The 12347-nt window shown below is 34.7% G+C and overlaps 3 protein-coding genes and 1 long non-coding RNA gene across 4 annotated transcripts in view; all 4 read right to left on the bottom strand.

Annotated features, from left to right (window-relative positions):
- LOC105130780 (protein disulfide isomerase-like 1-3) overlaps positions 1–1990 on the bottom strand; it is a 3212-nt gene extending 1222 nt beyond the window's left edge. The window contains exons 1-5 of the mRNA XM_011033445.1: positions 1362–1990; positions 996–1125; positions 573–744; positions 317–480; positions 168–245 (exon numbers count right to left, since the gene is read on the bottom strand). Coding sequence (XP_011031747.1) covers positions 168–245; positions 317–480; positions 573–744; positions 996–1125; positions 1362–1900 — 1083 coding nt within the window. The 5' untranslated portion in view covers positions 1901–1990. The remainder of the gene's footprint in view (positions 1–167; positions 246–316; positions 481–572; positions 745–995; positions 1126–1361) is intronic.
- Positions 1991–2716: 726 nt separating this feature from the next.
- Positions 2717–3863, bottom strand: LOC105130779 (uncharacterized). The gene is made up of 2 exons (XR_843310.1): positions 3190–3863; positions 2717–3032 (listed from the first exon to the last, which is right to left on the bottom strand). It is a non-coding gene; the product is annotated as an uncharacterized LOC105130779 (long non-coding RNA).
- A 1220-nt stretch (positions 3864–5083) lies between these two features.
- LOC105130777 (caffeoylshikimate esterase-like) lies at positions 5084–6555 on the bottom strand. Its single transcript, XM_011033444.1, has one exon. The coding sequence runs from the start codon at positions 6429–6431 to the stop codon at positions 5415–5417; it is 1017 nt and encodes a 338-aa protein (XP_011031746.1). The 5' UTR covers positions 6432–6555; the 3' UTR covers positions 5084–5414.
- Positions 6556–9424: 2869 nt separating this feature from the next.
- On the bottom strand, positions 9425–11989 carry LOC105130776 (uncharacterized). Its single transcript, XM_011033443.1, has 2 exons — positions 11600–11989; positions 9425–9656 (listed from the first exon to the last, which is right to left on the bottom strand). The coding sequence occupies exons 1-2, from the start codon at positions 11865–11867 to the stop codon at positions 9631–9633; spliced, it is 294 nt and encodes a 97-aa protein (XP_011031745.1). The 5' UTR covers positions 11868–11989; the 3' UTR covers positions 9425–9630.
- Positions 11990–12347: the final 358 nt, after the last annotated feature.

Genomic DNA, 12347 nt, shown 5'->3' with positions numbered 1-12347 from the left:
ATTTTTTTTTTTTTTTTTTGTTTAACTTTTATGTTAGTGTAATGCCTAACGAATCCCAGATTAGACAAGCACGATGCAGTTTTCACCGAACTGAGTTATAGAATACAACAAGATAATCCAATTACCAGGTGCTCTTAGCAGAAGCATATAGAAAATAAAATGAACACCTTGTTTCTGAAAGCTTTTGCTGCCTCTTCAAATGTGGATATCAGCTCCAACGAATATTTTGTTGAAAACAGCCACAGCTGAGCGAACAAATAGACATGTTAACTAATCATGAAGTTCTATCGTCAGGAAAATAGACTTAAGGACTTGCCTGTTTCATAGGATTGCCTAAATTACGTGAAGCATCGGCTACCGTAAAAGTGATCACCGAAGGCGCGTTGTTTGTGGATACAGGGTCAGATATCTCTGATTTGGTGAATTGAAAGTGGTTAGTGGATACAAAGTCAGATATTTCTGATTCGGTGAATAGACCGTCTGCAGAAAGAAGAGTAGAATCGATCGTTAAAGGTCAAATAACTTGTATGGAATTTCGCCGAACTATTGACTCGCAAAGTGATGAAACTAACCAAAACCAACATGGCTACAATTTGCAATCTCCCATTTCAGCATGACTAAAGCAGGAGGTTTGATTTGTGGGTCAATGCGAAACAGCCTTGCAACATCAACATTATCAGTTTGATAGAAATTGATATCGGCATGCAGTCTGGAAGCAGCAGCAAGCTCCTTGGCATCTGAACCCTGCCATTTTTTAGGAAAGATTTAACTTGCGAGCAGATGAGAAATATTTGCACTTTTCCATCATAAATATTTATCAAGTTCAAAAATTTGAAGTTCATATGGAATCGATCAATCTGAGTGCAGTGATTATGAGCTCCTTAAATTTTATCGACTGGTATGGTAGTGAGTTGGACAGATTACATCATGAAAATAGAAATTGAAAAATATTATTCATTAGATGGAAATGAAAATATTACCAAGCAGGGACTAACCTCTAAAGTGTCAAGGAATCCCATCACGATCACAGAATTAGTCCTCAATATCATATGAGCCTCCTTTGTTGTTGATACAGTTTGAGCAACCAGGCCATTTTTCTGCCTCATCCAAGATGCAATAGCATCTCTTTTCATGAAATAAAATTAAAATTAAAAAAGAAGAAGAAGAAGACATTGCATTAAAAAAAATGAAACAGAACGTCCCAAATTTTCACATCTGTCAGAAATTAAAGAACCAAAAGGGCTAGCCGATAAAGCATCGATAGTTGTACTAGGTCAAGCCAAAGGTTCTGCAAATTAAAGTCGTAGATTTGAACCCTCCAAATACATGCAAAAAAAAGAAAAAGAAAAAATGGATCTCACCTGGTCCTTTCACCAAAATAGCTAGCCTTTTGAATTCCACCAGCAAATAAAAGCAGAGAAGGATACCCCTGAATTTTATACTTCCTTCCCAGCCCCATTTCTACTGTAGCATCAACTTTTGCAAGCACGGCCTCACCTTTCAGTAGGGTAGCAGCAGCAGAGTATTCTGGTGCCAACTTACGACTCCAATAGCACCATGATGCATAGAACTCCACCATCACATACGGATTTGTAGCAATGAAATCACCGAAGTTCTTCTCTGTAAGCACCGCCACATCCTTCTCTGTGAGCACCACCACATCCTTCTCATCAACCACTGGATTCTCTGGCCAAGAGTTAGTCCCTTGATTCTCAAGGCCCTCATCATAATAGACATCCTTGTGGGTGTTGCTTTCCAAGATGAAGGTGTCTTCCTGGTGTTTAAAGAATGAAAGAACTAGTGGAAGTGATGATGGGAGATGGGAGACAGGAGAAAGCCATAAGATGGTGAGGAGGACTGAAGTGAAGAGAAAGAGAGAGATTCCTGCAGCTCTTGACATTGCTGATGAGACATACACGCAGGAGGAAATGACGAGGGGAGAGTTGTCTTGTGTTGACGGGAGCAGGAACGAGAAGGCGTTGATCGAAAATATTTGTTGATTTTTAAAGTTTATTTTTCTATAAATATATTAAAATAATATTATTTTATTTTTATATCAATAAATTAAAAAAAAAAAAAAATTAAGCAACTCTTGACATGCTTGATGAGAAATACACCAAAAAAATAAAAATGATGAGGTAAGAGTTATCTATAGTATATTTTGATGAGAGCAAGAATGAGAAGACGTCGATTTCTTTAATGAGAAAGATGGTTGCCAGATGTACGTCATCTCAATGGAGTCATTTGAGTGGTTATAGTCCGTCTTATATTTAACATAGACCGATAATGTAAGATAACTTGCCACTTTGTTGATATAAAACATAATCTGAGCTGGAATTTATATTAAATAAAGTGGGGATTGATTTAGTTAATCTAGTTAAAAATTCAGGTAAAATCTAATTTAATTTTTTTAAAAATTTATAACCATGTTGTTTTAATTTTTAAAAAAATATTAAAACAATATTGTGTTAAATTGATCTATCCAATATATCGTGGCATCACATAAGCTTGATGACAAATTTATTAATAGTTCGATCGTTATTTTTTATGAAGACTAACTTTGGAAACATAACCAAAACATAGAGTAATAAGTATTTGAGTGGTTATAGCGTGGGCAAATTTGATCATAAAACTTAACGTAATTAAGACATGGTAGATGACAAATTTGCAGTAGATTAATAGTTTATCTTTGAAAACTAGCTTTGTAAACGTAAACAAAATGCACAGTAATAAGTAATCATATCTTGTTCACTTGTTTTTTCCAACAATGAATTAATGGGGTATTAATTAGAGGGTATACAACGGCCTGCAAAGGCAGACTCTTACAGATTCTCACAGAAGGAGCACCATTCTTTTGCATGGCAGCAATGACATGTATACAAGTTACTGCTTACAATTCAGTTTTAACCATGCTACGCATTTGGAATCAAAGATGATGAGAGTTTATGAGAATCTGATGTCGAAGATCTTTCTTTCATGGTGGAACTGGTTGAATCGAAAGCTTTATCTTCCAGAAATTCTTCAGAAGATGACTGCGCCATTATTTAGTAGATGTATTAAAGATCTTCCGAAGTGTAAGGAAAAAACATATCAAGGAGTAGTAGAATGATGATGATGATGATGATCATTCCTGTTTAATTGTTCAGCCAAAAGTTCTCAAGAAAAATCCAGTAAAAGTAGCTCACGCACCTTAATACCACCAAAGGTCAGTTCACCTTGATATAAATACTTGAAATCACCCTTAGCCATGTAAGCTACGAGCCTGCATATATAAGCACGAATCATTTCCAGAAATCTTTAGAACATTTTGATGAACTTTTAGTCCGGTAAAACTCATTAGATACACAAAAGGAACATAGAAGAAATGAAACAAATGCTTTCCATTTTTTTCCCTTTTCCCTTTCTGTTTTCAGAGATATAGGAGAGGAGTGGTCTAGGGAGTGCTCACTCTTGAAGAACCTTCAGACAGTCCAAAAGGCTTGAGCATTATGAGTTTACATGAACTGAATTTTCACAGCGACTTGAGAATGTAACTGGATTGTCTTCTTCTTGGTAGATCAAACATTTTTCCCTTTGTTTTCCATGTCTAATGCATGAAGTGGATTTTAATTCGAAACCAAGTTATGCGACTTTTCATAGAGTTATATCCAGTTTCCACATGGAAGAAGAGAAGTTACAGCAAACCCAACAATTATATAGTAGTTTTCGCTTGTGAGGATTGAAAACTCGAATTGAGGTACCATTTTACAGTTTGTTGCAAAAGCTGCAGTAGAATATATAGCTTCAGTATCAACAACAACCACTTCTCAGCATATCAAATTCATATCTGGTCTGATAAAAAAAAAAAAAAAATCATATCTGGGTTGTCTTGTCTATGTATTACACTTTCAAGAACAAAAGTAGAGGAATATGAGATCATACAATGCTGCACGCTTCAAGTTGTGTCCTGTGATGGTGTAGTTATTGTTACAGAATACTGGAGTAAGTACAAAAAAATAGTATTACCTTCCCTTTGAAATGGCCTGCTGCCCCACCTAATTTGTATATATATATTTGATTAAGTTAATTTTGGTTAAAAAAATAGTTATTTTTTAATTTTTATTTTTTAATATTTAATTGATTTGAAATTAAATTTTATAATGTTTTTTTTTTTGCTTTTTATAAAGTTATTCTTATTTTATTACTTAAGTCTACGTATTTGGTGAGGTAACTTGAATTAACTCAAGTTATTTTTTTATTTTTTTATTTTATCATTTAACATTAGAATTACTTATCTTAAGTTGCGAGTTAACTCAAGTTTATTTTTATCTTTTTTTAGTTTATTTTTTTCTTAATTTAATCTTTTAACATTTGATTGATTTGAAATTAAGCTTTCTTTTTTCTTTTTATAGTGTTATCTTGATCCCATTATCTAAGTCGCGAGTTTGATTGATTATCTTAAATTGACTCAATATTTTTTTAAATTAATATTTTTTCATTTCATTTTTCAATATTAAATTAATTAAAATTTTAGCATCATAATTTGTTTTATTTTACTTTTTTTATAGAGTTATTATAATTGTAAGATCTAAGTTGCAATTTTAATAGGCTAACTTAAATTAAATTTAGTTGTTTGTTTTCTAGTCTCTCTTTTTAAATGAATTTATTTTTTTCAATTTAATCCTACAATATCGATTTAATTAAGAATTAACTTTTATATTTAATTTTAATTTGTTTTTTATGAGGTCATTTTAATTTCATGATTTGAGTTAAAAACTTAATAGATTAACTTAAATTAATTCAATATATTTTTATTTTAATATTTTTAATTAAATTATATTTTTAATAATTTTACTACCAAATCAACTAAATTACATCAGATTAATTAAGTTATATTAAATCAACTCTTAATATAAAGCAATGATCTAAGTATATTCTAATTACAAAAGTAAATTACAGAATATGATGGAGTTGATTAGTCAAACTTATTTTAAACTTGAGTCAACATTAACTAAAAAAATTATAATCAATAAAAAAAAAAGCGATTCAATAAGATTTCTCTTTTTCAAATTAATTCCCAAATTCAGTCTACAATCATAAATAATAACAAAAAGAAACTTTAAAAATCACAAGAAAATACAAATTTTAGGGCAACGTCCCATTCCTCTGTTAATTCCGTCACCTACCATATTAAAAATCACAGGTTGCCCAGCGCCATAATCCTCGGGTCACAGGTTTACTGGTCATTATCTTTATAATTTCAGAGATTAGTTCAAGTGCACCTACACTGGTACAGATACTCGCGAATACCAAAAAAAAAAAATCACAGGTTGCCCCTTGGCTGGTACATGTTATGATCCATGACTGCACCCGCTAAAATATTACCACATTAAATTATCTGAAAGAAGATTTTCCTACCAGTAACAAAGAACATATCACGCGCCACCATCGCTGGTAGCAGCGTGAGCTACATCCCCATCCTTCTTATAGCGTTCGGCACGGTTTTGGAGCCACTCGACCATATCCCCAAACACCAAATTCACATTCTCCTCGGGCTCACCGATCAATTGATGCCACATCCCAGAATACATCTTCAATGTCTTGTCAGCACTCGCAGCGCGTTCATACAACTCCTTGGCGCTCGCAGGGTCGCACACCACGTCATCACCACCATGCACAACCAACAAAGGCACATCCACCTCCTCAAACCTCCCTTGAAGTTCCTTACACACTCTCATAAACTCGTATGCCGTAGCCGCGCGCGGCCTCATTGTCACCCTCCTCGGGCTCGCATACCCCAACTTCCGCTTCCACTCCTCCTTGAACGACAACTCAGGAATCGACCCGCGAGTGGGAATCACGCTCCAAGTGGGTACCACCGCCGCGACTACGAAAAGCAAGTGCTCCAACGGCCACGGTGGCTTGAACTTGGCACTAATTCCGCACATAGCCCCATTCAAAATCAACCCATCCCACACGCCTCTCTGACGGAGCGTAACGTACAAAGCTATCGCCCCACCCAGGGATTCCGAGTACAGAAAACCCGGCAAATTGGGCGCGTGAGTCTCGCGAAAAGTCTTAAAATACCGCATGCAATCTTCCACAACTGGGTTGATATCTGGGATGTGATATATCAAGTTGTCAAGCCCATCAGAGAAGCCATGGCCTTGGTGATCAATAGCGCAGACAACGAACCCATGTTCAGCAAAGAGAATTGAAGTTAATTGGACGAACCAGCTGGATTCACCGGTGAAGCCATGGACAACGGCTACGCAGCCAATAGTTTTCGTCGGGGGAAGTGGGGTCCACCATTGAGTGAAGAGCTTGAGACCCCGGGTGTTGGTGATGTATTCGGAATTGTGGGTGACTTGGTGTTTGGCGTAGAATTCAGATGGGGAAAGGGTCCCGAATGGGCTTTGATCGTTGGCTTCTGCCACTGGGTGCTGCACCATTTTTTTATTTTTCTTTGGTCTGTTGGGGGGTAAGGGTGTCGGCGGGGAGGAGTTATGAAGAGAGTGAGCGAGGGAAGGTGGGGATTATTGAAAGTGTGATTATGGATTTTATCGGGAGTTTGGGTTTGGGGTATTTATTTGATTGGTTTGGAGGGGTGGGGATTCAGTGGTTTTGGAGCATGGCGTGCTTGCATGCATATGAGAAGAAACCAAAATTAATTATTGGGCAAGCTCTTAAAAAATAACTATTGGGTTGGAATTAATTTTATACTTAAATAATTTTTATTTCTCAGTTGGATTTTTTTTTTAAATTTTTTGATAGATATAAAATGAAAAGATAGTCCCACGATAATGGCCTTTTTTTTTTATAAACCAGAAATAATTATTGAGCAAAGACTTTTGAGCACAAAAAAATCAATTATATAACTAAATTGGTTATTGGTTATTTATTGAAGTCCACTTTAAATAAAAAAGACAGATAAAAACATAAAATATAAAAAAACATAAGAATTCTACCTAAGACTTCTCTATCCTCCTTGCATGTATCACTTTCTTCAAAGTGAGTATCATGAAGTGAGATTTTCTTAGTTACTCTCTCAACATTGTAAAACCATTCATTATATTAAATAATAAAATTATAAATTTTACGTGTAGCCCATGATAATATAACTATGACAATTTGTTTATGAGTGATAGATGACAATGTGATTCACATGAAAAAAATAACAACAATTTTGGAATTGCATTTCAAACCCTGTTTTTTAAAAATTTAATTTTTATCTATATTTTAAAATTATTTTGATGTGTTAATATGAAAAATAATTTTAATAAAATAAAATAATATTATTTTTATATATTTATAAACAAAAAATATTTTAAAAAATAATTATCACCACAATTTAAAACACCACCTTTAACACAAAGGAGCCATCTTATAGTTATAAAGTAAGTGTTTGATTGATTGAAATTGTGATCATTTATGTTGTTTAAAATATTTTTTATTAAAAAATTAAATTAATACTTTTTAAACTATTTTAATGATTTTAATACATTGATATTAAAAATAAAAAAATATTTTGATATATTTTTAATTGAAAAATGCTTTAAAAAACATATTACTAAACTGCACTAAACGCTCAGTATTTTTAATTTTTTAGAGAGCGATACAGTATTTTTAGTATTTAAAAGCCGTGAGAAGTTGGTGCGGTGATTCAAGGCGATCAAAGTTTTGATTAATTATTTTCAAAACAAGGAGGACTAATTGGTTATTTTAGAAAAACAGGAACTAATTTGTATTTTTAGAAAAATAAGAATAAAATAAATAATTATTAAAAACACATCTTAAACACAAAAACAAAAACACTCAAACTATAACTCCAGCATTAATGGTGGCGTTGGCAGTGCAACTAACTCGTCTTGATTTTTAAGATGAGTGTCGGCTGTCTCTGTCATCGTGGAAAAGTCTGGTTAGTGCGGGACGTGGATCTGCTCAGTTACAGTTATGGATTGGTTTTTCTGATAAATGATTATATCTCTCACATGAAAATTAACCAGTCTCGCTTACTTTTACGTGAACGTGAAAGCAGAAAGTATTGATTGGAGAATAATACTAAAAAACCCATTTTTTTTTACCAAAAACACTCATAAAACATTGTAACAATTATGATAAATCTATATACAGACTTAAAAAACCACCACAGAAATTAAAATTAATTCGAATTTAAAAACCAACTCTAGTTCATATATATTTTTTATAAATTTTAAAAATAATAAAAAAATACTTAATATGCACTCCTCTCATCAAATAAAATTATTTATTACAAATATTATTTATTTTAATAGCTTAAATCGTTAACAATATTTCTTTTTCTCTTTGATTGGAATTTAATGACCTCTCTCTCATCTTCCAATTAGAAACTAAAAAAGTCACACAAATAAATTTTTGTGTTGAAATTGAATTGAAAAAATATCAATGCACTAAAATTATATAATTGCATGATTTTTAAAGTTCAAGAATTAAATTGCATCTTTTATAAAAATATAGCATGCCATCCATATGTGATGCTTTTTTATTTCGACCCTCTTCTTTCAATCTTATATTTTCCGGTTTTTCCTATACCTAAAAGACTGGCACCTCCTTCAGATTCTAGAAAGTAGAAGACAAGGATAAACCAGACCTAGGTCCCCTTCTATAAGGCTAGTCTAGGTTAGTAAATAAAGTATAGGATAGTCAAGTCAGTCTCAAGAAATTAAAATTAATTGTTTTTCAATTGAAACTAAATTGCTTGAAAAAAAGTTGAAGGATCAAATTAAAAAAAATTAAAATGTTACACAGCAGAGGATGAGCGAGCCTTGTATAGTAAAAACCCATGCTTTTTAGAATAATAGGTAATTATGAGACCAGTTTATGCATGAGTTGCTAGACTAAATCTATACAACAATGTTATCTAACCTAGAGGACTTTCCACACAACCTAACCATAGCGTGTCTGAATGAGCAACCTTGTTAGTTTGTAACGAACTAACGATAGGAAATTGGATGATTACCTAGGTTTTCTGATCTAGAAAAAACTGCAATGTTGTCTCCAGAACAGTACCGATTCTGTTGTGCCATTTGTATTAATAACCACCCAATCTCTGCAAGACCGCTCTCCCATCGTAAAATCATCTCTTCTCATCCAATCTCAATCGGTATACCTCCCTCCCTCTCTCTCTCTCAAGTGAGAGCTATTCCATCCTGCCATTCATCAGCTTTATGCTTGAGGTTTGATAAGATCGAGGTGTATTTCACCGTACCAAATGGAAAGAGATTATTTTAAGAATTGTTTGATCCAAGGAAAGGAGAGGGAGGGTGGGGAGGCTGGAGGTTTTCGTGGTTGCACAAATATTCGATCGTAGTTAGAGGACAACTACAGATGATAATTTTAATGAATGTTTCCCTGACACGAACACGGACAGTGCACCCTGTAACTTGTGCAAAATGAACTAACAGCATAATCTCCAGATAGAAACATTAAGCTTACTGCATACTCTCAACGGCATGATATCAGTTTTGATCACAAATCACTTCATTTTCTATTAAGAATGAAGTCCGTGACGCTAGCAAACACTAACACCTAAACTGTACAATTCCTGTCCCACCTTCTGAAATATTATCTTCAAAAAGCAGATCCAGTGGCCTAACCCCTTCCAAAACAGCATCATTCCTCGTCTTGATCAACACAGGCTGAAAGAGAAAGAATTAATGTCAAATGGAAGTCTTTCTAGTCATATAACTAGCGCAGCTACTGTCATTTTCCAAAGTCCTTATGGCAAATAATGAATTCGGAAATCAGAACCCTTTGTGTTCAATTTATCAGACATGCTGCCGGTTTGGTACTGCAGCAAAAACATGAAAAGTCATGCTTTTTGATGCGGTGCAACCGTGCACCTGCGTTTGTGCTGCAAAATGAAGCCTGGTAGAATCCATTCACCTCATTTGAGTATACACCCATAGTCCTTTTTAAAGATCACATACGAGGCGGACAGGTGGATACCACCCTGACAAAATTATCTCCAGTCTCTAAAAAGCAAATAATTTAGTGTGCGTGTGTGTGTGTGAGCACTATCAGGAAAATGGAAAATCCACAAGTGATTTAGCAAAGGGACAAGATTTTCCAAAGAAACAGGAATCGTCCAAGATACAAGCAACAACCCAGACAGGTGCCAACAAAGAACTTGATGAAAAGTTTATCAGAAAGAACAAGTTATTTAAGTATGATCAAGCGTCCAAGAAAGGTTGGAAGGGTATGCTATCGTTATTCATCACTTCACTACCAATAAAAAATCTCGATTGGATCATCACTCTTAAAACCACTTGCTTTCTACGTAGTCCCTCACAATCACTCCAGTATATTGCATCTTATTACCCACAACTTAAAAACACAAAGTCCACCTTAAAACCACCAAATTTAATGTTATCAGTGAGATATTAGTAATTGCCAAACTCAAATAAATGCCAGAAATCTGTTAAAAAGCCCAAGGGGGTGGAATGAGCCAACCAGCTCTACCGCATCATTTCCAGTTGCAAGAGTTTTCCCCTCATGCTATTGATTTATACTCCTAATCCAATCATCTATCAGAAAATGTAAAGAATACTGTTGCCCTTCAAATGCCCCCATGTTCTTACATTAGCAACACATGCTTAGCTAATCAGAAACAACCCCCAAGCTCATTTTTTCTTGGAGAAAAAACCTCCACCCCTTCAAGCATTGAGCTCATTTCCTGGAATAATGTGAGCCAAATGAATCCTGCTAGTTTGTAGATCAGCTCACAAATTACTCTAGCCAAAAAATAGAGCAGCCACAGGTGATTGATCTTTCCATCTTTATACATAACCCAATAATAATGCCACAGTTCTCAATTAATTCTTGGGAAATCTTCATTTTGATTTCTCAAAAGTGCTCTAGCCCAAAAATAGAGTAGCCACAGGTGCTTGATCTTTGCAGCTTCACACATCAGCCAATAATAACATCACAGTTCACAATTAATTGTTGGAAAATCTTCGCTTTTGATTTCTCTGAGCTTCCTAAGGAGATGTTCCAAATGAAACTACATATCACCCAACACCTCATCATATTGACGATATCATCATAGGGAAACGATTAATCCCTAAGCTATTCTAAATCCCATTCGGTCAAACAGTGCTTAAGTGGGTTATGCCAATAGTTTCTAGATTCAATAGAAAACCCTATATTTTAAAAGGCTATCACAATTAATTGAAGTGCTCATACAATACGAATCCTAAAACCATCTCTGACTTTATACATGTATAATCTTACTTGCTACGAAAACAATTAAACAATCATTCATGAGTCTAGCATTAAATCTAAGCACACTAACTCGACTCCAAGAACTCAACAAGTGGCTCTACACCGCCAAGTAGTATACTTATTCATATCATCACCTTCAATATCGCATGGAGTTTATCAAAGGAACACTCAAATCCTCAAACTTAAGTTCCAACGAATCGCACAGAAGCAATGAAGTGATTCTGAGAATCAAACCCCACAAATTAAGCTCATAAATAAACAAAAACCCAGATAAACAAACACCAATCCAAACACGAGCCCTCAAAAAAAAAAAAACTCACAAGATACACTAAAAAGGGCAAAAAGATTAAAACTTTACCTCCAAAACAGAAGCAACAGTAGCAACAAGTGATGACCATGAGAATCTCTCTGCAAATCATAACAGCTTTAGAATTGTTTGCTGGTTTCTGCTGGTTAGTGCTGTTCTCACCAGCATCATCCAAGAGTCTTTGCTGGTTGCTTTTGTCGTTGGCTTCTTGAGACTGCCGCTTCTTTTCACTATTCATTCTCTGAAGATTCCAGTCATATTTTTTCAAATATGAAATCTTGAATGACTCCCTTATCCTCATCGTAGGCCATAGATGCATCTTTCTTTTATTATTTGAAGGGGGCACAAGAAAAACGTAAGGTTTTTTTGTCTCTCCACGTCCACCTATCCTCTCGTTCTCCCTGTAGTAAGGTTTTCTTGGTTTGACAGACAGGCTGTTAAGAACGAAGGGAAACTATGTACATTATCCAACAAACGGCACCGTCACGATGACGTTTTTAGTCACTGTAGTTTTCAAAACAAATCAATTAATCCTTCTTTTGTCAAAAACTAATTAACTAGTCCAAACATTTTTAAAATCTGGTAATAACGTAAGTCTTTTGGGGAGTTCGATTTTAAAGTGTCGATGAGGTGTCCTTACTGCGATGCTTTATTTTCTTCTCAAAGTGCCCTATAAATTCATTAGAGTCCACCATCATCTTTCTTGTCTCTCCACGTCCACCTACCCTCTCTTTCTCCCTCCAGTAACACTGTGATAACCATCTTCTGCCTTTCTCCATTGCTTCCCACCCCCCCACCC

The sequence above is a fragment of the Populus euphratica genome, unplaced genomic scaffold, assembly GCF_000495115.2.
Source record: "Populus euphratica unplaced genomic scaffold, PopEup_1.0 scaffold29.1, whole genome shotgun sequence".
In the NCBI taxonomy this organism is placed as follows: Eukaryota; Viridiplantae; Streptophyta; class Magnoliopsida; order Malpighiales; family Salicaceae; genus Populus; species Populus euphratica.
Note: the sequence above shows the minus strand (reverse complement) of the source record. Positions and strands in the feature narration are given on the sequence as shown.

Coding starts and splice junctions, on each gene's coding strand:
- LOC105130777 (XM_011033444.1), bottom strand. CDS start 6,431: ATGGTGCAGCACCCAGTGGCAGAAGCCAACGATCAAAGCCCATTCGGG.
- LOC105130776 (XM_011033443.1), bottom strand. CDS start 11,867: ATGCATCTATGGCCTACGATGAGGATAAGGGAGTCATTCAAGATTTCA. Junction 9,657..11,599: donor CTGTTGCTTCTGTTTTGGAG/GTAAAGTTTTAA, acceptor TTTCTCTTTCAG/CCTGTGTTGATCAAGACGAG.